General features: G+C 32.4%; 1 protein-coding gene across 6 annotated transcripts in view; it reads right to left on the bottom strand.

The window, feature by feature from the left end:
* Window positions 1-8403: 8403 nt before the first annotated feature.
* The window catches only part of VRK1 (VRK serine/threonine kinase 1), a 114043-nt gene continuing 94449 nt past the window's right edge, over window positions 8404-27997 (bottom strand). For 4 of the 6 annotated variants that reach the window (XM_012550489.3, XM_012550492.3, XM_023504493.2 and 1 more), the window contains exons 12-13: window positions 18819-18909; window positions 8404-8508 (exon numbers count right to left, since the gene is read on the bottom strand). In XM_012550489.3, coding sequence (XP_012405943.1) covers window positions 8477-8508; window positions 18819-18909 — 123 coding nt within the window. In that variant the 3' untranslated portion in view covers window positions 8404-8476. Of the gene's footprint in view, window positions 8509-18010; window positions 18087-18818; window positions 18910-27997 lie in introns of those variants that run through there. The other 2 variants (XR_004232103.1, XR_004232104.1) reach the window with 2 other exon arrangements.

Consider the following 27997-nt stretch of genomic DNA (forward strand, 5'->3'; position numbering starts at 1 on the left):
TGTCTCCCTGCTGTGCCTGTAAATGTCAGTCCAGTTTTTTCATGGCTGTGCGCACAGATTAGAAACAGCAGGAGAGCTTAGGAGTAGGACTACAATACCAGTAAGGACACTTGTCTTCGTAGTACTGCTCAAGTGATTCTTGGAATGCAGGACCCTGCTGTTTTCTAATATTTACACACAACTGGAGTCATCAAGAACAGCAAATGCCGTCTAAAGGCAGCTTGCTTCCTTTGTGTTTGAGACTCTACATTCAAATAGGGATATCAACAACAAAAAAACAACCTCCCAAAATGCTTCATATTTCTCCTCAATTTTGCTGATAAAAGACAAAACTACATACTGTATTATCATGGCTGTTCACTTAGCTCTCCTCCTCCATCAACCCCGTTTGAACACCAACACCCCCCCCCTCCCCTTATCAACATTTTCTTTGTGCATCATGCAGTTCATTGGGAACAGCAGGAGTTTTTCAATTCCTGACCTCAAACTATGTTTTTGCCAGCTGCAGTTTCAATGACCTCTACAAGAGTAGACAGGGCCTTAGAAACCATTTTGATGTAATCTCAGGCACCTTTGCTTCCAGAACAGTCTGCCTGGAATATCAAAGATTCATTTTGGAACTGTGACATATGGAATCCAGCTTCTCCCTTAAGATTATGATAGAAAGCTAAAATTTCAAGCCCATATATAAGTGGGCTATATATGACATTTCAAATGGTTTTTCAGATTTTAAGAAACTTTCTAAATAATTTAAATATTCAAAATTTTAGGGTAAAATAAAGTTGAAATGCAATGCTAAGCTTAAATTTTTGTAGGGATGATTCAAATTCTGCTGGAGAATTGTTCCCAGCAGAGTATAAACTCCTATAGGACAGAGACCATATCTTACACTTTTTTATCCTCTACATCATCTAGTGAAATGCTATTAATTAGTTAATAGTTATCAAACTGAAGTGATTTGTGTATTACACCAAAATGCTGTATAACAGATGTGTTGGGGCTTTTTTGTTTCTTTTGGAGGGGAAGAGAACAGAAACAATATCTAATTATTAAGTCAAAAAAAAAAAACCCAAAAAAACCAAAAAACCCTAAACATCTAGAATAAAACATCTATATTGTTTTGAGAAAAAATAGTTGATCAGAAAAGTGTGAGAAGCAAATTACTAAAGAATCTCAAAATCTCAGAGTTGGAAGGGATTTCAGAGGCCATCTAATCCAACCTAGGACCAAGATCCTCCTTTATAATATCTGCAATAAGGGGACACCCAGGCTTAATTTCAAGATTCAACTGAAAGGAGGTATTCTACCTTCCCAAAGCAGGCTTAAAAAGTTACGTGTGTATGTGTGTGTGTGTGTGTGTGTGTGTATGTTTTAACTAACATCAATACTTAACCTGTCTTGCAGCAATTCAAACCAGTCTTAATTCTATTGTCCATGACCAGAAAGAACGCATCTAATCCCTGCTGGAAATCTGCTGGAGACAAGGGGACTGAGCTCAATCTTCTCTTCTCATCTCTACTCAGATACCTTAAACCTCTCTTCTCCTTTACCCTTTATCACTTCAAATCTAGACTACTGCAATAGTTCCCTGGTTGGTTTCCCTGCCAGAGATGTATCTTCCACTGAAGTATCAAAAAGATCTTCCTAAAAAAGGGTCTGCAACCTGATTCAGAGACATTGACCTCTTTGATGTTGATTGAACCAGCACTCCATCTCCTAACTGCAGGCATTTTCAATAGTTGACAGCTTTGCCTGGAAAGCTTTTTCTTTCTCATCTCTGCCTCTTGGCTTTCTATAAGCCCCCAACAAAGTGCCACCTTCTACAGGAAGCCTTTTTCTAAATCCTCTTTATTTTCCATTCATCTTGTACATATCTTGTTTTACACAGTTTCTATATTGTCTCCTTTAATCTATGAGGTCCTTGGGGTCAAGGATCATCTTTTGCTGTTCTATTGTGTCCTCAGTTCTTATATATCTGGCATATAGGAAACACCTAATGTTGACTGACATGTCAGCACAGTACTTAGGCAGTACATCTGTTTCCTGTAATAAATGGCTCATCCTCTCTTCAGATCATATATTCCATCAATATCCTTTACACATTTATTTAGTGTCATATTACCAACAAGCTACACCCTACTTAGATTCACCTTTGGGTTACCCAAAATTTTGGTTCATTGAAGATTGCTATTATAAGATTCATAACCATACAGTATCACTGGGAGAATATTCTAGGGTCAAACTGAACAACTTTGAGAGCTCTTCATACATGAATTCATATAAGGTGGTCAATTTTTCCAAAAAATTCCTAGAGAGCTTGTTTTAATTTTTAGCTTCTAGCATATTTTAGGGGCATAAGAACCTTATGGAGAAATATTTTCTTCTTCTGAGACAGTGTTTCCTAACATTTAGCAATGACTTCATCCTCAAAAAAGGGGAATGCAAAGAGTTTTGGAACCACAAAGGCCCTGGAAGGCCCCAAATGGAGCCCCTTGTGTTCTTGATTTTAATTACATTTAGATCCTCACTGATGAATGAAATAGAAAGCATTGAGCATCAAAGTCACTGTTGCATTTATTCTCTCTAATAAAAATTTTATTTTATTTTTTCCTCTAAGGTTCCTAACCACATTCTTAGGCCTACACAACCGAACAGATGATGCTTCTCTGCCAATGTGAATGCCTAAGCACCATTCCTCAAAGATTCTCAACATCATCTACTTCCCCTTCCTGTCTCAAAGGAACTGGTATCTCTACTTATTACTAAGGCTAATTTCCCTTATGTGTACCTATTCCCTCTCTTCTTCATGAATTTGCTTTAACAATGCATTTTCCTTTTTTAAAGTTTTAGTAATGTATTTTGGGTTTAAATCTCTGGCATTTCTGAATATTTCTTCCTGTATGCTTATCTCTTTATTTGTGTGAAATAAAGAGGAAAAAAAATTAATCCAGGAAAACTCACCAAAATATAATTATCTGACAATACATATACTGCTCCTTAAACAAAGGTTAGGTATGCACCTTTTCAAAGAATAGAGATGTTGTTTTTTCATCCAGGACCAACCCGGATTGGCAGTTTTATTTTTATTGTTGTTCTTTCAATTTTGTTTCCATTGTTCTTTCAATTTACAATATTATTGCCATCAAGTATGTTTTGCTTACTTCATTTTTGCATTAGTTCATTTACCCTATTGCTTATAAGATTTCTTCATGTTCATGCTTTTTAAAAATACCATTACATATATGTACCATGCTTTGTTTAGCCATCCATTAAACAGTGGATATCTTTATTTCCACTTCTTTGATATTACAAATAATGTCATTACAGATATTTTAATGTTAGATGGCACTTTTCTGTCTCTGACTTCCTTGAGGATTAAAAAAAAAAAAAAGCTTAACAATGAGATCTGGATCAAAAGATAGGGATAGTTTAGTCTCTTAACATAGTTAGAAACTGCTTTCCAGAATGCCTGCACCAATTCAGTTCCAAACAGTGCATTCGTATGTCTGTTCTTCCACAAACCCTTAACATCAATTATTCTCAAATCTTGTCATTATTGCCAATTTGCTGGATTGTGAAACTTGAATTACTTTGATGTGTATTTTTCCTACTATTAATGAGTTAAAAGAATCTTTCATAATTGTTTAATTTGTACTTTTTTGAGAGCTGTTTGTTCCTATCCTTTGACCACTTATTTATAAGGGTTCCTTAGAAAAATTAGCTGTAATCATCTTATAGCCATTTGTTGCAAAGGCTTTTTTCCCCAATCAACAGCATTCCTTCTTATCCTCATGCTACTGGATTTTGATCATAAAAAACCTTTCCATTAAAATTATCTAGTTTATCTTTTGTGATTACCTCTATTCCTTGTTGAAATATTCTCTCCCTAACAATAGCCACAAAGAATACCTAACCTAGTTATTTTCTAATTTTTCTATAGTTTTATCTTCAATATTCAGGTTGCATATCCATTTTTAAGCTTTTTGTACTCTTTGGTATGTGTAATAATTTAACATCAAATTTTTGCTAAATGCTTTTCTAGGAATTCTTATCAAATAGAGAATTCTCCCAAAGTGTTAAATTCTCAGGTTTAGCAAATATTAGGTTGTTCTCTCATGCTTTTTTTTAATCTATTCCTCTCCACTGGTTTCTTCCTATCTGTTTATAAACACATCCCCAACCCCCTCAAAAACCTATTAAAAAACAAAAATTTTAAAAGCCTTCTTTTAACTTTTTTATGCCAGCAATACACTCATTTCTATCTCCAACTTATCACAAGCTTAGTAAAAGTTGCCCACATTTACTCTACTTTCTCACTACCCAATCTTCACTCTCAGTACCTTACTGGCTTTTGTTCAAGGTATTCTACTGAAACAACTCTCAATGTTATTTACTAATTAACACCTTTTTTTTTTCAATCTTGATCTTTTAAAAAAATTCTAAATTATCTGAGATTTTTACTCTCCTTTGCTGCCATCACTCCTTCCTTTCCCATAGCTTTCACAGTTCTTCCCATCTTATAATCTCTTCCCTTTATAGGGGATAATTTCTCAATCTATTTTGGTTTTCTTCTTTCTTTCTTCCCTTTCTCTTAACAATCTATTCATTTCCAAGGACTGAACCATCAATCCTAACATCCTCCCTGAAGTTCAGATGTGATTTTCAATTGCTTACAGGTCAATCTCCATCAAAGAATCACAGTCACACGAAAAGCAACATGGCCAAAACAGAACTAGACCTATCCATCCTTGAAACTTCATTTTATACTAACTCACTAGACCTATGTTCAAACCCTTTGTGCAACCTTTGGCTCTTCCCAATTTTTTACCTTTCATAGCCAGTGTATTACCAAGAGCTACTGATTTCACCCATGCAAATTTTTTTTCCGTAGATTCTGTGTGTATTATAGAGCAGCTAGATGGCACAGCAAATAAGAGTGCCAGGCCGAGAACAAAGAAGAGCAGAGTTCAAATCTGGCATCATACACTTAACAGCTATGGTGACATTAGGTAAGTTACTTGTTTGCCTATTTCCTCATCTGTAAAATGAGTTTCAAAATTTTTGCAAAGAAAATCCCAAATTTAAAGAGTCAGACGTATCTGAAAGGTGACAGAAAAGTAACTAAATAGATAACTTTGTCTCTCTCCCTCTACCTTCCCCTTTTCTTCTCTTCCTCCCTCCCTCTCTTTTGCCTATATCTCTTCTCTTCCTCCTCTCCTTCTTTCTCAACTACATTCCCAGGCACTAATAGGGACAATCTTTGGGTCATTCTTGATTCCTCTTTCTTTCATTCTCCCTCTAAGTTAGTTGCCAAGTCTTGCTGATTCAGCCTCTAAATTATCTTTTCAATTTGTCCCCTTCACTACATTCACATGTCCATTACCCTAGTTCAGATCACATTACCTCTTGCCTAGATCATCAAAAGAGCCTCCTACTCCTCTACAAGTCAACTTTCTTATAGATGCCAAAATAATCTGTAAGGCATATATCTGATCATGTCAAATCTTTGCTCAAAACCCTATAGTGGTCTCTTATTACTTTAAAGAAATACAAACCTGAAATTTAAAGCCCCCCACAATTTGGATCTTGCTTTTCCAAACTTATTCCACAATTCTCTTTGTATATTCTATATTCTAGTGAAACTGCATCATTCCCCTATCTCCTACTTCCTAACTTTTCCCTTATGCCTAGAATCTATATCCTCAGCTACACCTCTATCATCCTTCAAGGCTTAGCTCAAGTTCCATTTCCTCTAAAGTTTTTTTCTGACTCTTTCCATTTATTAATAATACTCTTCCTTCCCCAAATAACCTTGTAAACCCTGATTTGTGAAGAGTAAGTCTCAATAAAATGTAACCTTGAAGGCAGAGACTTTTTTTGTATCTATAGCAACTAGCACAGAGCTTTGCATATCATAGGCAATTAATAAATGTTCACTGGTTTGCAGTAAGCAAATTTTGTTAGTTTTTCATTAATTCTTACAGTTTTGTCAATGTAGTAACAGTAGATAAAAGTGCCAGTACTTGTTAAAAACATTATGAAAAGTTTTCTTAATATTTAACCAACACAGGTTTCACTATGCTTGTAAAATCTGGAACATAGAAAGGATAAGGCACATACATAAAATATATACCACAAACAGAACTGAGAGTTGATTTAGGTGTGACAAATACACTTGGGATCACAATCATAATACTTCCAATAACCAAAATCTGGCATTCTGCAAAAATCACTGATACACTCCCTCCCCTCCTCCCCCAATCATAATTTTCTATTTTGTAAATGAGGGCAGGTATGTAGAGTTCAGTAGATAAGACTCCTGGGCTTGAAGTCAGAAGACTTACCAAATCTAGACTTGCTGCCTACGAGTCCCTGGATATGAACTTTACACCTTGTTTTAACTCAGTTTTCTCATCTATAAAAGGAGATGAAGAAGGAAATAGCAAACACTCTAGTATCTTCACCAAGAAAACCCCAAATGGAGTCACAAAGTGTGAGATATGACTGAAAAGCAACTAAACAATGACAAAAATTTTGTAAATGAATGCAATATTAGATCTTTGGGAAGATTTTAAAAGACCATGACAAAGACTCATCTGATAGTAATCCGACACAAAAATTTAAAACAAACAAACAAACAAAAAAAACCTATTCATAGATCTAAAATTACAATAAATATGAAAACAGGGAATCATGATTTATGTCCCAGTTCTAAATTCTATACCATTTTGGATGAATGTTGTAGAATGTATGTTGGAATTATTTGGATGTATTTTTTAAATCTCAGCTAAATTTTTTAAAGCTCATTAAATATACACAAACATTTAATTTATATAGTTTCAATACTGTTTAATTCATTAAAAGTTAAGCTGTGTAGTTCTATGTAAGCATTAAAAATAAGAAAGACAAATAATCTCATATGGATGGCTTAGAAGGATATATCTTTTTACAAACTATCTCATCAAAGGAGAAAGAAGTATTAATAAAGTTTAATTAGATCACCCTAGTTCACAATGAGTTCTCGCTATTTCTACAGCATTTATGTCCTAGACTATTCATTTAACAATCCCGGAACTCTTTAATTTATGTAGTAATGATAACTAGTATTTATATAGCATTTTGCAAATATCTTTGTTGATCCTCACAACTCTGGGAATTGAGTGATATTTCCATTGTACAGATGAATAGAGTGAAATAGAAATTAAGTGTATAGTGTCACAAAGCTATAAAGATGCTGAGGTCTTTGTTATTCCAGGTCCAGTTCTCTATCCACTGTACCATCCAGATGCCTACCTTTTCTATATGTCACAGTGCTAACACCTAGCAGAGTATTGTGCATATATTAAGTATTTAACAAATAACTTAGGGAACTGAACTGTATCAATGCTCACCAAATATTTACTGACATAACAATAAACTGATACATCAACCAAATAATGTTTAGAATTATCTTTTTCTCCCCAAAATCAAGAAAAGTTTATTAACTTATTTGTATACACTTTTTTTTTTATTAGTTAGCTGACAGGATGTTGTTATATGAGGCAATGTGGTGTTATTTGGAAGAAAAGACAGGCATTCTAAACTATACTGTTAGGGTTCAGGAGATAGGTTTCCTTTTGCCACTGACTGGACAACTCCTTTAATAGTGCAACCTATCAGTTTCTCTTTTATAAAATCTGTATAAATATGTGCCTGTATGTCCCTTCAATCAAGACAGTATGAAAATAAATTAAGTTGGGTATGTTGTCTTATACTTAGAACATACCTGCCTAGAGGCCTGTATATTACCATGTAAGACAACATTACAGGTAAAAGTCCTTAAAAGAAAAATCATAAGTTCTCAGTAAAATGCCTATTCATTGATTACTAAATTTCAAAGGTACAAATTTAGAACAAACTTCAAGGTTTAAAAAACAAAGAAAAAAAAGCATGTTTCAAAAGGCCAAAAATTCTTTACTTGGGAAAAAACTGCCTTTTAAAATTTCATTGATAACTATATTATGAAGAGGAAAAAAAACTACACAGGGTCAAAATAAAATTAAGTGCATATGGAATATTTATTTTTTCTCCAATTTATCTAAATATATTGAAAATTTCTCCCTATATAATTTCCAAAGCCTCAAACTGCTTATACAGGTTTTGGGGTTTGGGGTTTTTTTTTTTTTTTTTTAATAACACCTGCTAACATTTAACTTCAGAAATTTAAAAATTTTCAGGATGTCACAAAACTCAATAATGACAATATTATTTGAACATTCATAAATTGGACTTTAAAGCATAACAAGTTATAGGAAGTATTTATTTAATAAAAATCTTTAAACACTCTTCAAACATAAAAGGATTTTAAAATATTTCCACCACCCTTCCTCCCAAGATTCACATGGAAATTAAACACAACACAAGAAAGGAGAAAAGAAGCATTATTGAAAAAAGGAGAAATGAAGCAAATTCTTTATATGGGCTTATTGTATTCATTCTATTTCAGGACTCTCTTTCTGGTTCTTGAACCTTTAAAAATAAGAGAAAAACACAAATTAATAACCAAAATATAATCCACAATTTGAGAAAAATTACATGTCTTATATCACTAATGCAAATGACATGGAAGAGTAGGAAATATTTTCATATCAATAATAGCTAACACTGCTCAAGCACTTTTAAGTTTTAAAAATGCTAATATTATCTCATTTGATCCTCACAACAACCTTATGGGTCAAGCAAAACAGATGTCATTATCTTCATTTTATAGATAAAGAAAGAGGGAGAAAAGTGAAAAAGAAACAGAAAGGGAAAGAGAAAGTCTAAAGTCAATTTTCTATTTATAGTATCACTAAGAATATGAACTCCATAGAATATACATCTGGCTTGCAAAGGTATAAAAATGGGAATAATTAGTAAAAATTAGAATTTATTACAAAATTTAAAAATTAATACTACAAAACCTAAACAACAACTCAGAATTAAGTAAGAGGATACTATTAGTGTTATGAAAAAAGCATGGGATTTTAATCTAAATATATCATCTTAAATCCTGTTTCTATATTTCTGGCAAGATGTGGGACTGTCCTGCGGTGATGACACATCTTCCACTGAAATTTATTTGCTTCTTCTATAATGAACATGAAAAATAGAAAGCTACTTTTTATACTAAAAGAATTTTCCAGACAAGAAATCTTAAATGATAGTTCCTACTCAACGATCCTTACAATAACTTGGGAAGTTCATTTGAGAAAATTACTATGTGAGATTTAGAGGGGCAAATTTGTGAATAAGCACCTATTATTATGACCAGCCACACTCTCACCTTACTTTCCTAATACAGGATGATAATTGCTTGTTAATACAAGACAATCAAGATCCTGATTAATTTTCTTTCTTGAAAGATCTAAGCTATTATTTATGTCCCAGGGAAACATGATATATCTTCTGACATACAGCAAATAAAAACAAACTCTTAAGTGTTTCCTATGTGACAGACTTAATTTTACCATTGGAAAAATATTTTTATTAACATTTTATTGGTATCCTTGGATTTTATATTACCCAATTTCCCAACATATATATATATATATATATATATATATATATATTTTTTTTTTTACCCTGCAGACAGCCATTCCTTATAACAAATTTTAAAAAGAGAAGAAAAATAATTTGGCAAAACTAACAATAATCAAAGAAAATATTATAGGTTCAAGCCTATAGTCACCCTCATCTCTGAAAAGAAGGGAGCTGCATTCTCACGAATATAAAATTGGACCAATCTAATTCATTATGATTTCACAACACTCAATTTATACCATTTTGTTCTCTTCATTTACTTTATTGTCACTATGTAAATTTACATTTCTGGGCTTACTTTACTTTGTAACAATTCAGATAAGTCTTTTAAAGCTTTTCTGCACTATTTTTCATATTCATTGTTTCTTACAGAGTAGTATATTATTAAGATACTATTACATATATGCTATAAGTTTCCCTTTCCACAAACACTTAGTCTATCCTTTATCATTTTGCCAATTTGCTGAGTGAGAAGTGAAAACTCAGTTCTTTTGATTTGCATTTCTCTTCTTAATAATTGTTTTTGAAACAATCTTCCATATGGTTTCTAATAGGTTACAAGTATTTTTTTGAAAACTGAAAGTTCATATCCCTTGACCTCTTATTCACTAAGGAAAGACTTTTTGATCTTATATATTTGTGTCAATTTTCTATATATCTTAAATATAACAAGAGTGTTTGATGTAAAGACCCCAATTGGTTACTTTCCTTACCCTAAATATATACACTTTATTCACCCAAAGACTTTAGAATACCATATAGCTTGAAATTATCTTGTGATTCATTTTATTCCTTGTTTGATTAAGGATCTTACCTTCTGTATTTAAAACATAAATCTATTTTGACCTTTCTGTGTCATATGGCATAAAATGCTAATCTAAACTCAAAAGTTCTTAACTTCGAATCCGTGAATATTCTTTTCAAAAACAAAGTGTCTCATCAATTAGCTTCCACTGTAATCCTCAATATTTTATGCAATTAAAGACACTATTATGAGAACAACTTATTTAAGCTTCATCAGACTGCCAAAGGAGTTTGTTACAAAAAAGAAAAAACAAAAACAAACAAAAAAAACCAACCCTCAAAAACAAAACAAAAAACAAACAAAAACACTTAAAAGCCCTGATATAAACCTAAGTTCTGGCAAATTGTTTTCCAAATTTTCTAGCAATTATTTCAAATTAGCAAGTAATTTATATTCTTGGGTTTATTGAACAACATAATTGAATTCAACTGACTCTTCTCTAACTAGTATATTCATTGGATCTATTTTCTATTTTTTGAACAAGTATTAAATAGTTTTAAAGATTGCTGATGTGCAGTATAATTTGAGATCTGGAAGTGCTATTTCTCTTTCGTTTCTTCTCCCTACCCTGACATTATTTCCCCTTGAAAATCAAGATGCTTTTTCTTTCTCTATATAACTTTTGTTATTATTTTGTCAAATTCTGTTAACACTACACAGCAACCAAATATATAAATTCATTTAGGTTGTACTGTTATTTGCATTATGTTAGCATAACCCAGCCTCAGGAGTACAGAATAATCCTAGATAATTTAAATCAATCATTATTTCTTCCACTTTGTGCTTTTATCTTTACAAATATTGAATATATCTTTGTAGACGGAATCAAATTTTTTGCCCATTTTATAATCATTTATAATGATTTCTATTATTATAAATTTCTATTATTTTCTCCTAGATTTACATTATCTGCATTGCTATAATTTAAAATGCTAATTTTTCTGGGTTAGTTTTGTTTTCTGCTTTGCTTAAAAGTGCTATCTCAATTTCTTTGCTGATTTTCTAGGATTTGTTACATAAAACATCAAGTTAATGGTGAATAGGATACGTTTGCCTCTTCCTATTTCTTTCTGTTATTAATATTTCAAAATTTCTGTGAAATAAGAATGGGGAAAAGGGATAGGTTTCCTTTACTCCTGTATTTATAACGAAAGGTCTCTCCTCCAGTTATTGGAGTCCAATGCCAAAACAAAGGTCAAAACAACTGATGACAACACAGGGATGCAGTGTGTGACCTTGGCCTTTCTTGGGAAGAATATTAGATATAGTTGAAAATGTAGGGAGTTGCCAGATTGTAGAGACTCTTGATTAAATAGAAGACAGAGAAGTCTGAGCTTTATTTGAAAGGCATTAGGGTGTCAGTAAAGTTTTTTGATCAGTAGAATCACATGACCAAATTTAAGGGGAAAAGAGTATTATAGCAAAGATATAAAGATAGAATCTTTGTAAATTTTGAATGCATTATAAAGGTCTTAAAAACACAAAGTGGTTTCACATTTTCATTTTTATCTTCGTATACCTATCACCTAGCAGAGGGCATGGCACATGAAAGATAAATGTTTTAGTATTAAGTTATTCATTCAACAAATTTTGAATGTCTATTTAATGAAAGACACATTTTCTTATGAATTCCAGGCTAGGGAATACTGAGTCTCTAGAACTTGGAATATTCTCAAGACATAGAAGAGGTTCATTATCTATCTCATCACATGAGGCAATGTGAACTACTAGCAGAAAGTCAACCTTGGACATAAGAAATACTGGTTTCAAGTATTACTTCTAGTATTCTGAGCAAATCATTTAACCTATTAATGCTCCAGGAAACTCTAAAACTATTAAGATGCTAAAGAGTTGCCATTTTTTATCAATGGAGATGGTTTCTACCCAGGGAATTTCCCACGTAGATGAAATATTCTATGAATCAAATCAAAACAGAAATTACAAAAGAAATTCCTAGACCAAGGCAAAAAGTAACCTGATATTTATTATTTCACTATCTCATAATGTCTTTATTGTCTCTACTTTTAATAATACAAAAAGGATGAAATTTTTTAAAAGGGCCAAAAATGTTTAGGTGGAAACCAATTGATAGGTTAATCCAATTTTATCTATATTAAAAAAGTTCTTCTATGGATGTTTGTAATTTTGTTTTTGCTTTTTTGGCAAAAATGAATGTTGTACTTTATCAAAGGTTTGTTGCTTATTGTTGCTTTTGTATTTTTGTATTGTATTTTTTATCAATATAATAATGTGGTTTGTTTTTAATGATTGTTTTTCTAATAATCAAATCATCTTTGCTTACCTGCTATAAATTCAATTTGATCATAATGAATACATATCTATTTGTATTTTGCTAAAAGTCATTTACTGTCTATATTTTTGATTTTCAAATTATTTCTGAATAATATCAATCTATAGTTCTTGCCTTACTTTTATAATTCCCTGATTTCAGTATTGGGATTATAATTTTTTTGTTAGTTTCTTGACTTTTGAAAATAATTAATACCACACAGGATTTAATTGTTCTTTAAAAATCTGGCAGAATCATCTTGTATAAGATGAGAGACTAAGATCTCCTCCCTACTTTCGTAGTTCATTTACAACTACTGCTTTTTTTTCTAAAACTTGATTATGCTCTCCATTTGGTGTTAACTGTATTTTGTATTTTTGTAGATTATCCTCTACTTTGAAATACTTAAGGTTGCTAACATACAACTACAGTAGATTCTGACCACTTTTCTGTCTCCTGTATTATGATTTTTTACATTGTCAATTTTGATTCTTCTTTCTCAGCATATTAGATATAATAATGTATTTTACTGGTGTTTTCAAAAAACTAGCTTTTAGTTTTCTCTTAGGTTTATTTTTGTTTCCAATTACTCCCCCTAAAAATGTCCTTTTCTGTTTATTTTGAGCTTATTTTCTTGCTTTTAAAAACTGAATATTTATTTTTTATCTTATGTTCTCAAAAATATTTTTCCTAAGGATTGCTTTAGCATTATTATATACATATTATATATTTTCATTGTCTTGTTCTCTGATTCAGTCATTAACATTAATAAGGCTGCATTTAGATCTGATATTTTGCCAGTGCTTCCTCTTTTAAGTATTGTTTTGCTAGGGAAAGCTAAGTGTCACAGTAGATACAGTACCAGCCCTGAAGTCAGGAGGACCTGAGTTTATTTTCATTAATTTGATTTTACTTTTATTAATTTTATTTTCTTAGAATTTCTTTCTTTTGTCCTCTTCATTATTTAATTTCCTTTCTAGTGTATTCTGAATTTTCTAGTGTGTATTATATCTTTATGTTTTCTTTCTTTATTCTATGTCATTCAAGGGTTTAAAGTTCCTAGAGTACCAGGTTTAAGGTCCCTACTCCAATAAATTTCTTTACTTTATTATCCATATAGTAGCAACATCAGACATAGGGATATTGTAAAAACTCTTAAGTGCCCAAATCTTATAGCCAAGACCCACTCCATGCTACTCCTTTTCAAAGAAGTCACATCTATCTATTTGTCCCCACTATTCTAGGTACCAGTTGCTCCAAGGGGTAGACTCCCAATGTATAAAGTACTTCAGATCATTGTCATGATGAGGTCCCCATCTTCCATTTCAAATACATTATCTCCTCTCTCATGTGAGTATTCTTTTTACAAAATCTTTAGTGGCTCCCTCATTAGCTAAGACTTCTTCCTCTCTTCTAGATGCCTGTATTCTTTTTATTTTTAGTCACATTCTCACTTCTTTGAGGACTACTGGAAATACCTTTAGCTCACTGTTCTTTATGGATTTAGTATTTATTATGTGTTATCTTTTATCCCTACCTACCTCCTGTCTTTCTAATTATGCAACTTCCCATTCTGCAAAAGATAAATACTCACTTGTAGGGAAGGTCAGGGGACTTAATCTATGGCTTCAGTTTTCCCTCTTTTACCAGATTCTTTATGTTCCAATATGTCTTTTCCTCATGTCCCTTTTTTATCCTTTAACGATTTCTTGGGTCATTTTTCAAACCTGTCATGACAATTCTATAATAATAAATTTGCCATATTTTCCTCCACTTTGGTATTTTTACATTCCAAAAATAATCATTTTTCTTTCTTTTCATTTTCTTAATATATTCAAAATGTTTCCAATCCATTCACTAAAATAACAATTCTGCATTTTAGAGTTCTAATTTCAATTTCTTCTAGATTTTCCTTCTTTAAAAAATGATTCCGGAGTTTCCTGTTTCATGCTCTCCAGGAATGCAGACATCATTTGTTTACTGTAGTTTATATGGTACAATTTGGAAGGCTAGCTTTGTATACTTCGAAATTTACTCATTCTTTCTTCTGGTTTTAGGTTCTCTTTTGTCGATTTATTGATTGATTTATCTGCTGGTTTCTGAACCACTTCCTTTAGCTTTAAGATTTTAGTTTTTTGATAAAGCATTCCTCATTACTCACCTTCTGTTTTCATGCCTTTGTTGGTGAGTAGGCTCCCAAGGTTAAGATATAACTATGCCTTGGATTTCTCTCACCGAGGGAGTTTAAAAAGTTTGTTGGCCTGAATCTCTTCCCTAAGTAAGTAACCTCTGGGTAAGAATGGTCAAGCTGAGTTTTAGGACCTTTTCCTTCAGGCCTGATTCAGACATTTATGCTGGCATCCTTTTTACTCTGTTCCATTCAACACTACTTCCTGCAAGGTGTTGGATATACCAGCAGAGTAGCTAGCAAGAAAGATCCCTATTCTAGATCTGAGCTCTGACCAAGTCTGCTTGTGTTTCTAGTATGGGTGTATGGAAAATAAGTTAGTAAATGAGAGGCACTGAGAAGCACACTCTCCTTAGCAAACTGAGAATTCATAAAGGATTCTGCCTTATCAGGGATCCTTTTTTTCTATGAATGTATAGTTGTAATTTCTATTACAAAATTCACTGAGGAATGATGACTAAAGATATTTGGCACAACTGACCTGGAGCCAGTTTGTAGTTGGCTGGTGACAGTCAATTGATATAATGTTCAGTATGACTGAACATTTATATCCTATAAATCAGGAAATACAAAAAATCAGTTTGACCATTTACTATTTTGTTGATTGTTTGGCCTTAAGTAATAAAGAAAAAGCTAATAAAGTAAATTAAACACAAAATTATGAATTTTCAGGAAACTAGTTTTTAAACATTTACTACAATATCATTGATATTTGGAAATCATGACTAATTTGTCATCTGCCTGACCATGTAACCTAAAGGTGATATTCTGAGCATTTTTATAAGTCTTTTCTGACTTTCTTTTCAAAATTTTAATTAAAAGCAACTTCCACATCATATATTTAAAGCAAAAATTTAATATGTAAAAATGCCTTCAGTATGACTTTATTCCTAATATATGTCCCTAATCTATATTATAGTGAGTCTCAAGAATGCTTTATCAATGACATTTTCTTTTTACAACATTCCCTGCCTTTATTGAATATATTACTGACCATCTCTTGTTATCACCAACACCAGGCAGTGGATATTTTGGAGACATACTGTATCTATTTTGAAGTCTAACATTTCCCCAGAATATTAATTCTAATGATTCTGCTGGGCAATGGTCCAGAAAGAAATTATTTTTTATTTTTGTTCTTATATAAAATACAATCATTTCTAATATTCATCATTACTGATAAAATATACACAAATATTCCAAATGTTAGGAAAATATGTAAAACTGAGCGACTGAAAAAGACAAAACACATTTCAACATTTGAATTATGTATTAATAGTTGAAAATTGTCAATATTTTAATTTTTTTCTTAAAAATTTTTCTGTTCCCTGATGCTGAGTGAAATGAGCAGGACCAGGAGATCATTATATACTTCAACAACAATACTATATGATGGCCAGTTCTGATGGACCAGGCCATCCTCAGCAACGAGATCAACCAAATCATTTCCAATGGAGCAGTAATGAACTGAACCAGCTATGCCCAGAAAAAGAACTCTGGGAGATGACTAAAAAACATTACATTGAATTCCCAATCCCTATATTTATGCACACCTGCATTTTTGATTTCCTTCAGAAGCTAATTGTACAATATTTCAGAGTCTGATTCTTTTTGTACAGCAAAATAACGTTTTGGTCATGTATACTTATTGTGTATCTAATTTATATTTTAATATATTTAATATCTACTGATCATCCTGCCATCTAGGGGAGGGGGTGGGGGGGTAAGAGGTAAAAAATTGGAACAAGAGGTTTGGCAATTGTTAATGCTGTAAAGTTACCCATGCATATATCCTGTAAATAAAAGGCTATTAAAAAAAAAAAAAAAAATTCTGTTCCACCAAAAATACATTGCAATGCAAGTATATTTCCCTATTCAATTCTGATCCCAGAGTTCAAGATTCTTTAAAACCGACATCCATAGTACAAGGAGCAAAACATGCCTATATACATATATAATTATGTTACTAACTTTTTTACCACAATTCTTAAAATAAATAAATAAAAAACCCACTAAAAAAAAAAGTTTATTTTATGGTAGGCATAGTGTATTTTTTACAACAACAAAAAAAGAACTGACAAAAATTATGTCTCACATGAAAATAAATGTACTAGAGAACCTTGTTCTTGGGAACAAACCCAATCACTCCCCTCTCTTTTTAGTGGAAACCTTCACAATACACATTTTGCAAGCTTTCAGAATATGTTCTTATACAATGGACCACTAACTATTCAAAATGAGTTTAGGTATATCAGAGAAATAATACATATTTTTAAATTGTCTAAATACATATTAAAAGAAAGCTGCTCCCATTTTGCCTTATATAGTATTTTAAAAGATCCCATGGTGAGCAAAATCTCCTACCATATTACAAACTATAAACTGTGAGTGAAAATAAAATTGTTAATAAAGAAACTGATATTTCTAGAACTACTGATGGAGCTAATTGTACTCTTGAAATACTTTTGTAACACTAAACGTTAAAGTCTCAAAACACGATTTTGTGTACAGAAAAACAAAATGAAAATGTGTTCTCTATCTAAAGTTTTCTTAACCTTGTGAATGATGTTCTCTCCTCAGATCATCCCTCTTAAGTAGCTGCCATTACTGTGCCATCTCACTTGAAGCTTATTTGACTGATGAACATCTGAATATCAGATTATCTTAACTAGTCTGGTATTTCAGAGAAAAAATAAACTATTGAGGAAAAAATGTAATTTAGATGTGACCAACTAATTTGAATAAAGAAGAATTTGGTTAAACTTTCTTAACTCAGAGTAATTTTCACCAGTTTCAAATTTCTAACACCAAATATCTGAATTGTTCCTTCACTTAGAAACATTTATTCCTATTCTTTCCCTCGTGTTTTTACTATTTCTTTAGTTAAGGAAAAAAAAATCCAGCTATTGCATTTGAAATTTCAATTAAATAAAAATGTTCCTATGTACTTTGCATGTAAAATAGATGTGTGCATGCATGTATAGTTAAGAACAATCATGCGAATTTCCTGTATAATTACAAATTAATTTCAAACCTTAAATATCAACTCTACTATAATATTCTTGGTCTAGCCTAAATTAAACTTGTCACTTATACCAAAATTTAAGGTATTTAAAAATGAATATTACTCTCTTTATTACTATTCCTAAATTCTTTTTCCACTCACTGTTGTAGCTGCTGCTGCTAGTCTCTGGGCTGAGATATGCTTTGATGTAGTAGTTATCCTTGAAACACATCATTTTCTAACAGCAAAATGAACAAGACAGGAAGGAGAAGAACAGTGGGAAGATGGAAGATGGCAACAGAATGTAAAGTGGGATTGTTTACCCTACTTACCTTTACCTTTTTTAGTGTTAACATTACATATACTCTCTAAACAAGATATCTAAAGTTTAAATATGAATGTTGTTTAAAAGTACAAAACTATTAGGTAATGAATGAGACTGATTGTGAAAAGTTAGAAATAATGTTCAGGGTACAAGCAGGTTTCAGGAAGAGCAAACAAGTACCATGTCTTCCCACAAAATATAAATGGATAAACCATTAATTTGATCATAAGAACATGTATAGAGTCTTAAATAAATTTTGTGGTAGTTCTGAGAACACTTTTTGAGATGCATTATTTGTTTTTAAAGTAACAATTCAAAGTGATATGAAATATACTGATAAAAATCATATGTTGCAAAGGAGAGATAAGGAAGACTCAGCTTCCTCAAGTATAAAATAGAGAAAATATCTACCCTATCTAAACCAAATGGTTATTGTGAGGATTAGATGAGATACTGCATGGGAAAGCATTTTGAAAATTACAAAATGCTATAAATATTTAGTGTTTTATTAAGAAAACTACTTTTACAGTAAGCAATTTTAGCATAAAAGTCATCACATAAACAGATGCTTTCAGTATTTATCCATGATGAGAAAATCCAAGTGTCATGTATGAAAGAGACAAAGGAAGTTTGTATTCAACTTACGAGTTTGAGGTCCCTCCAATATATTTTGATGTGAGATTTCCATATCTTCAGCACCTGATTCTATGCTTTCCTCCATCTCTTTCTTTCGCTTCTAATTAAAAAAGAAAGAAAAAATATAGGTGAATAAATCAATACACAAATTTGCCAGATCATAGTAACATAAATAACATATGTACCTTATTAAAAGCATACTACAATCATATCTCTATCCTTTATTCACATTATCTCTCTAATATAAGACCCAACTCAACATTTAAACTTCAGAACTATTCATTCATTCAGCATTTTAACTATTACTATGAATAAAGATTGTGCTACCAAGCAAAACAGAACACAAATGTTACATAATGTTAAAAATATATATATATTATTAAATTGATTTTACCAATCTGAAAACTGACAGAAAAAGAGAATATGATTAGCCCCAAGTCACAGGGAAGCAACCATATACAATGCATCTCTTTTAAAATACTATAAAATAATATCTTCTTACCTGCTAACTTTTTATTAATATTATTTCATACCTGGGGAAGGAGATCACTTTTTATAAAATACTATGCATTTACATGCTTTACTATGCCAAAACATTGACTACTCAAATAGATATGTGTCAGGTATTATAACGAGGTGGAGATAAAAAAGGCAAAACCCAGGTTTCTATTGTTAAGGAGTTCACATTATAAAAAGGGGGACAACATACAAAGAACTATGGCAAACAAGATATATACTACTGAGTAGATGGAAAGCAATCTCGGATAGAAGTCAATTTTAGAGGGAAAGCATAAGTAGTTGGGGGAACTTGAATAGGCCTCTAAATGTCCTATTTAGACAAAGGCCTATTATGTCAGAAGTCTGCCAAACTTGAATAACAAGCATTAACATATTCCCCCCGGACTAATTTAATGATTTAGGTAGTTTTAAAAATACGAAGTCTAGTCCTAAATTCTCAAAATAGATTTGATCTTTATATATTTTCCTAATTTTTATTCTTTCTTCTAGTTGATTCATAGAGTGAGGAATTAATTTAGACATTATGTTTTAACTTTTTTCTATTCCTGCTCCTACCACATTTGTATTACTTGGTTCATGTAGTGTCTTACATTTATTCTTTTTTGAATTATGTACATATGAGTACCATAGAAGTTCAAAGTCTTATTAGTTTGGATTTTTTCAATGAATTTTAAAATTTAAAATATCAAAAACTCCAAATATAAATGTTATCCCCTAGTTTTCACAGAAACACTGACCATTTACATCATTTGGTAAATAATTCAATACACACAAAATCTCACTATCCCAGAGCATAACCAATGTCCTCATTTATATTTTCCAGCAATTAACATTAAGTTAAACTTTATCTGAATCTTTTTTTTTCTTTGCTTCAGGCCATTTTTGTACAGCTATATAAAAGTCTAACACCTGCTGACAGCACATTGTTATTTTTCCTAATGGCAACCATGGGTTCTATTCCAAAGAGAACTACATGGAAAAGCTGAATTCTATTCGAGCCACATTATCTTAAAACCTCCAAATGGACAGAACTGTTATTATCTGGTGCATTACAATTAATCCCAACTATTTCAAAAATATTCTTAAGGTAGCTATGGAAAGATTAAAACACAGCTGTAACATACGTACATATGTATGCATGCATGTATAATGTTCCAAAAGGATATGATAAATGTAAAAATGACAACTTGACTAAGCCTTAAGAAACTTCAAGTGGCATTCATTTTAACAGCTCAGTATACAGAGGTATTACTTTACTAAAATAGCTTTAAGAGTGTTTAGAACTTCACATAACTGATGAGAAGGGGAGAGTGCCTTACATCTTTCTTTTTCCAAAGTGTTGCTTCATGATTACCATCTAAATCCTGCTGGGCTGAACAGATTGGTTCGATAATTACATACAATAACTGCAGTGGGCAGGTAACCCTCAGCTGGCACAGGGCAGCTCCCCTGTGAGAACTTCCATATGCAAACTGCACTGATGGAGTGCATTAGGTACATCTTTCCTGCCGGTGCACAGGCCTGATTAACGCCAGCCAAGACTCCAAGGTTAGCATGTCAGCAGATTTGTGATGCATTAGGCAGGAATAAACACAGACACTTTTGTTCATTCTGATCAAAATTAAGGAGGAATATTTCAACGCTATATTGCTTTCCATACAAGACAGAATATATTTCTCCAGGTTGTATCAGGGCAGACTTTAAATAGTCATCCCCAAAAAAATGTTATCCAATAAATTCTATACAAGTGCATAATATATCTATTTTGTTTTCAAATTTATTTAACCAAAATGTGATTTTATTCATCCTGATGCAGGCGAGTAACAATGGAAACAAAGGAAACACATATTATAAGCAGTTTAATAAAATACAATGAATTCTACTAATCCATATTTCAGGATATATCTTATTCCCAACTTTTCCTTATGCAGGAAGCTTGGATTATTGTTTTTCTGGTCAAACTATTTACTTGCAAATCTAAAATCACTATTATGTATCAGTATTACAATCAATGAGCAGTATCAAATATTAGTTTAGTGTCATATAAAGATTCTATGATTTCTCATTACTTCTGATGACTTAAAAGTATTATATTGTATTACTTCTCAATAGTCTCAGACATCATCCATTAAATATTCTACTTTCTTTTGTACAGGAAAAGAAACTGAGGTACTTGAAGGTTAAGCATCTTTTAAAAGGACATGACTTAAGTCTGTTGTGGCTGGATTATAGTCTTTATTTGTCTTTTTGTATTAATAAAATACAGCTGAATGTTGCACTACATACACTAAAGAAAAAAATCTAAAAATAAATATATAATGAAAAATCAAATTAGCACCCACATTCTTAAAATCTGATTTAATACTACTGAAACATCAAATAAAGATGATTTGAAATTATCTTTTTGGATGAATGCTAATGCACAACATTTTTAGAAATCGTCAGATTGTACTGAACTAAAATTTGGTTAAATTGAAACTGCTCATTTTTTTCAATGGGTAAGTATAAAATTTGGTTAAATTGAAGCTGCCCGTTTTCAATGAGTAAGTAAGAACATAAGTTTAGTTTAAGTCTAATTGTATTTAGAAGGATGGTAAGTATGAAAATAAGTTTAGTTTAAGTTTAATTGTATTTATAAAGATGGCTTATTGAAAAGAGAATAATAAAAATCCTTTTATGTATAATCGTCAGGGTGCCCTTTTATTTGTCTAAAAATTCAATATTACAGATCAATAGGTCATTACTGGACTATCTCAATTTTTATGGACTTCCTATCAGGCATGAGAAAAAAGGAGATAGGAAAACATTATATGTTGTAGAAGTCTGGGGAAAAAAACTGAGAGAAAATATATAAAAATGGATTAAGGTATAAAGGGAAGTACGGGGAAGATAATGCATTGAAAAGACAAAGTTATTAGTCCTTCCAATAAAATCAAGTTTAAAATTTTACAAAAATGAAAATTAGAAATGAATTTTTAAAGTTATTTATTACAAGAATTGCTAACAAGTAGCTATAACATCCCTATCTTAAAACATACTCCAAATTATATAGAGAATAATTCCTAATTTTTCTTCTTATCTTAGCCTTAACATTGTGTCCCCAGAACTGACAATAATTTGAAAATGCAGTAAAGACACGTCTTGATATAACTCTCCCGCCCTCCCCCACTGAGAGAGAAAGAGAGAGAAGAGAAACAGAGAAAAAGAAAGAGAAGAGAAACAAAGAAACAGAGAAAGAGAGAGAGAGAGAGACAGACAGAGACAGAGACAAAGACAAAGACACAGAGACAAAGACAAAGGCACAGAGAAAGAGAGAGAGAATGAGAATGAGAATATAAACAGAAAAAGTACATAGATTAGCTTTGGGTTGGGAGAGGGCTGCTTATGAATGTATAAGTTAGGGTCCCTTCTCAAATTCACTGTACAAATGCATTAATTTGCAAATCAATATATTCTTGAATTAAATGAAAATTATTTTAATCTGAATTCATAATACTCATCTTGCAAGGAAATAAAAACTAAAGTTATCTCATTTCTCCTGCAAAAAAGATTACAAGGTAAGTAAATGGAAGTAAAATCCCATTTTATAGGCCAGGAAATCATAATTTCATTTGCCTACTGATAACAATTAGAAATGGTAAAGGAACTAGAACCCAGAGCTCTTTATTTTTAGTCCAGTTTCCCTACTACTAGACTATGCTGCCTCCCTGTCTGGCTTTTTAGTATGTTTTAAGAACGAATTTTGTAAATGAGGATGGTAACAATACTATATACTATACAAAACATACTGTGGTTTTAAGAAACAGAATTAGCTTAAAAGATATTGACAAAGTCCTCAAAACTTACATATTATTTAATTAGACCTTAGGCAACTGCAGACATTTTAAGAAAAAGGCCATAAAGACATAATTAAAAGAAGAAATGAGAAGGGGTTAAAGTAGATAAAGAGATGACTATGTAAACTAAAGAATGAGTGAAGCAGATTGAAAAGATTCACTAAGTTTTAATGGAAAGGCCCAAAATACTATATATATTTTCTGTAATAACACACCTTGCCTGACATCACCAGAGAAATCTTTTTATATCAGTAATACCTATGAATATAAAAGTATCTCAATGAAGAGTTCTAGCTATAGAGCACAGGGGACCTGATTTAGAGCCTGGTTCATGCTTTTTGATGGACTCAGGCGAGTCATTCAAGCTCCCTCAACTTTAGTTTTCTCACCTGTAATATGAACTTGATGGCATTTAAGGCCCTTCCAGATCTGGATCCAAGGCAATCTTGTACTGTGATATTAAAACACAGACACAAATGAAAGCCATTCTTGGATAGCTATCCTCGGGGTTTATATCATCAAACACCTCTTAAGATGCTTTAACATAAGGTAATCTGAGCTCTTTAAAAATAATATGTAGCTAAAATATCATAGCAGGAAGAGATCTTAAGGATCATCTAATTCTATCACTTTGTTTTAAAGATGAGGAACCTGAAGCCTGAAAAGAAATTACTTGAATGACTTCATATCAACTGTCTCAAAAATCTCAGTGCAATTTTAATTTATACATTTTTGAGACAGCCAATATAGATAAGTAAACTGCAGAGCAAGGACTTGAACTCAGGTCTCTTGAAACTAAGACCAAAGTCTTTTCTATTACATTATGCAGATTTATGAACTGAAACGCCAACTCCTAATTCACTAATTCAGCATATAGTTTTCTTTATATGTTCTAAAATCACTCCTTCGACAAAAATGTAAACACAATTTATTATATGTAGAAATAAACTTGGACTTCAAAAAGCCTTATTCAGACTAATCAAAAATTTCCACTATCTATCTCTCTGGAACATGCTCAAGTAAACCTACCTAATATGGAATTTCACTTTAACATGAAGATCCAGTTTCCAAAAAATATCACTAAGTGGTTAATTCTAGATTACTCAGGAGTCTGTCAGTTTTTCACTTAAAGACCACTTACCTGCTCTCTACCTTTCAGACAATTTTATTACTTTCTACTCCACAAGACATTATAGGAAAAGAAGTTGTAATATTTTTTTCAAAATATTCTATTTTCTTTCTTGTTAACTTTTTTTTTTTTTTTTGCTGAGACAACTGGGGTTAAGTGATTTGCCCAAGGTTACACTGTAGGAAATGTTAAGTGTCTGAGGCCAAATTTGAACTCGGGTCCTCTTGACTTCAGAGCTAGTGTTCTATCACAGTGCCAACTAGCTGTCCCCTTGTAAACAATTTTTACCAAAAAATCTAATGATACAATATATAGAAATAACATTTAAACTGAAAATTTTGTACCATTTGGAAACACCAAAATAATTACTTATTCGAATGGGTGTGAACTAAAAACATAGATCTATAATTTGTAAGCTCTGCCAGAATGTTATCGTGAGAAAACTCCCTATTAACTGGCAGCCAGATAATGCTGTTCCATAGACATGAAAATACTTTTGGACAAACATGAAGTACCCTGAATTACAGATAAAATAATTTATCTAATGTCATTAAGTGGTTTATTACAAAACAATTCTATGACTTTAAGTTTCCTCTAATTTTGTACCCCACTGATGTGATGCTTTTGACAGGGAGGTCAAATAGGTTTTGAAGGTGGTGAGGTGAATGAATAGTGTAGTTAAATTAGTTGATTATGAGACATGTGGGAAGTATCTAACTGCATCTAGTGAAGGAACAGAGCTTGGGAAAGAGGCTAATGGTGATTGTATAATCTATGTGCACAGAGATGACAATGAACCCTAAGAAGCTAATAAAATCAGTGAAAGAGTAAGTGCAGGAAGTAGAGAATCTATACAGAATAGTACATATAATAACAGGATTAGAGTCAGAAAGATCAGTGGTCACTCTGACACTGTTTTATCCTGAGCAAAGCACTTAACTATCACAATCTGTTTTATCTCTAAAATGAAGACGCTTCTAATGCCCTTTCTGGGTCTAAATCCATGAACCCACAGGAATAAAAGAACTCAGGACAGAGAACAGGGACATAATTAGGGTTCAATATATATAATGATGGTACAACAAGAGAGACTGAGAAGAAATGATCAGAGAGACTCAGGTGATAGCAGTGTCATGAAGACCCAGAGGAGAAAGAGTATCCAGGAAGAGTAAAAAGGACTTAAGAAGGAGGAAGTGAGAGAAATTAGGATACCAATGATGAATTTAGAGTTGTTCTCATCTTTTTCAAAGTAATTTCAGTCAAGTGACAAGGTCAAATGCCAAATTGTAAGATGAAGAAATGAGGAGAAAAAGTGAAAGCAAAGAATAAAAACAGTTTTTTCCAGGAGTTTGTAAAGGAAATCAAAAATAAAGCATGACAAAAGAGAAAACCTGAGTATGTTAGTAGGTAGCAGAAAAGATTATTTAGAGTTTAAAGATTAATGAGAAAGGTGACATGAATGTGTAGATAATCTAATAGAAGAAGTAAAAAGGGAAAGGTTAAGCTTATGATTGTCATGAAAACCCTATATTTAGGGGTGGGGTCAAGATGGTGGAGTGAAACCAGGAAGCAGCTTGAGCTCCCCTAGTTTCCCTCAAAAACAACAATGGAAACGAGACAGATCCTCTGAAGACACAGAATGAAACAATTTTCCAACTCAAAACAGGTTGGGAGGACATGACGAAAGGTCAGTCTCACTGAGGTAAAAGGGATGCACAGAATAGCTCAGATAGTGTCCTAGAAAGGCAGTGAGAGGATCTTAATCACAACACAGAGCAGCAAAGTGAGACCCTTCAGAGTTCTTGTTCAATATAACTGCAAATTGATGGAGCACCCTCCAGTCCCCACACAGAAGACAAACTGTCAGCATGCAGATATCAGACAACAACAGTTGGATCTAGGTTGGGCTATCTATAACACTGTGAGCAAGTCATCAAAAACAAGGGGCCACTGCGCTTAAAGCTAAAGCTAAAGCTGCAGAACAAACTTGGGATAGTGATCCCTGTGCCTCAGTAGACTCAACTTTAAAAGTCCTGAAAAGAGGTTGAACAAGAAACAAAAAAGAACCTTGACCATAGAAAGCTACTATGGTGACAGGGAAGACCAAAACACCATTACTAAAACACTATTATGTAAGAGGACAAAATGCCTACACGCAAAACCTTGAAAGGGGATATGAATTGGTCTCAAGCCCAAAGAATCTTCTTGAAAGAACTCGTAAAGAATTTTAACAGTCAAACAAAAAGATAGGAGAAAATTTGGAAAAAGAGACCATCAAAGAAAACTGCCGTGATATACCAGACCTAAAGTGCAAAATTATCCTTGAAATAAGACATCAATCACCTTTTAAAAGAGATCCCACAAGGAAAACTCCAAGAAATATGGTAGCAAAACTCTAGAACCACAAGGTGAAAAAGAAAATACTACATAGTACAAGTTGCCAGAGAGAAAAAAATTTAAGTATTTAAGGAGCCACACTCATGATTACTCACCTAGCATTTGGCAACTTCTACAATATAGGATCATTGGGCCTGGAATACCATCTTCCAAAGGGAAAAGATCTTGTATTACAAGCAACCACTCTGAGAGACTGAACATAATCTTTCAGAGGAGGAAACAGACTTTCAATGAAATAGGGAACTTTCGATCATTTCTAATAAAAAGACCAGAACTAAGCAGAAAATTTGATCTTCAAATACAAGGTTCAAAAGAAGCTTAAAAAGATAAGCAGGAAAGAAAAAACGCAGGACGTTTATCTTTTATCTTTTTAAATCTTTTTTAATCTTTTTATCTTTTTTAAAAAAAGATAAGCAGGAAAGAAAAAAAAGAGGAGAAGAAGGGGGACAGAAAGGAAAACAGGTTGAAGGAAGGGGATGGTCAGAAACAAAACACAGCTAAGGAAGGACAGGATGGAAAGAGAAATAAGTACAAACTGGGGGAGAAAATAGGATGGAGGGAAATACACAGCTGGTAAACATAACTGTGAATGTGAATGGGATGAAGTTTCCCATAAAACAGAAACAGATAGCAGATTGGATTAAAAAACAGAATCCCACCATATGTTGTTTACAAGAAACACATCTGAAACAGAAGGATACACACAAAGTAAGGGTAAAAGGCTAGAACAGAATATATTATGCTTCAACTAAAGCAAAAAAAAGCAGGAGTACCAATTCTAATCAAAGCAAAAGCAAAAATAGATCTAATTAAAAGTGATAAGGAAGGAAGCTACATTTAACAATAGTAAGCATATATGCCCCAAGTACTTCCAAATTCTTAGAGAAGTAAAGTTGGTTACAGAATAAAATAGCAAAACTGCATCAATGGAGAACCTCAACCTCTCCCTCTCAGAATTAGATAAATCTAATCGCAAAATAAAGAAGGAAAGAACTTTAAGGGGTGTTTAAGGAGAGTATCCTGGGAGATGTTATCTTTTCCTCCCTCAGAGCTTAGTTTTGTCAGAACCAAATAGTACTAAGATCCAGAAAGGCAAGATCTTCCTTAAGAGCTGCTGCTCTGAATTCCAACTCTGCCTCTTATCAGGAGCTAGCTTCTCTCAGCTTTCTGCTAAACACTTCTATTAAGGAGCTGACAGGTTTATTGCCCTATTGCACTGTCTGTAATTTGAGACACTAACTATATTCAATTGCAGTTCTCTCTAACTGTCCTTAGCTTCTATCTGCCACTTACTACTGTCTTCTGCC

This window comes from Sarcophilus harrisii, chromosome 2, assembly GCF_902635505.1.
Source record: "Sarcophilus harrisii chromosome 2, mSarHar1.11, whole genome shotgun sequence".
Lineage (NCBI taxonomy): Eukaryota > Metazoa > Chordata > Mammalia > Dasyuromorphia > Dasyuridae > Sarcophilus > Sarcophilus harrisii.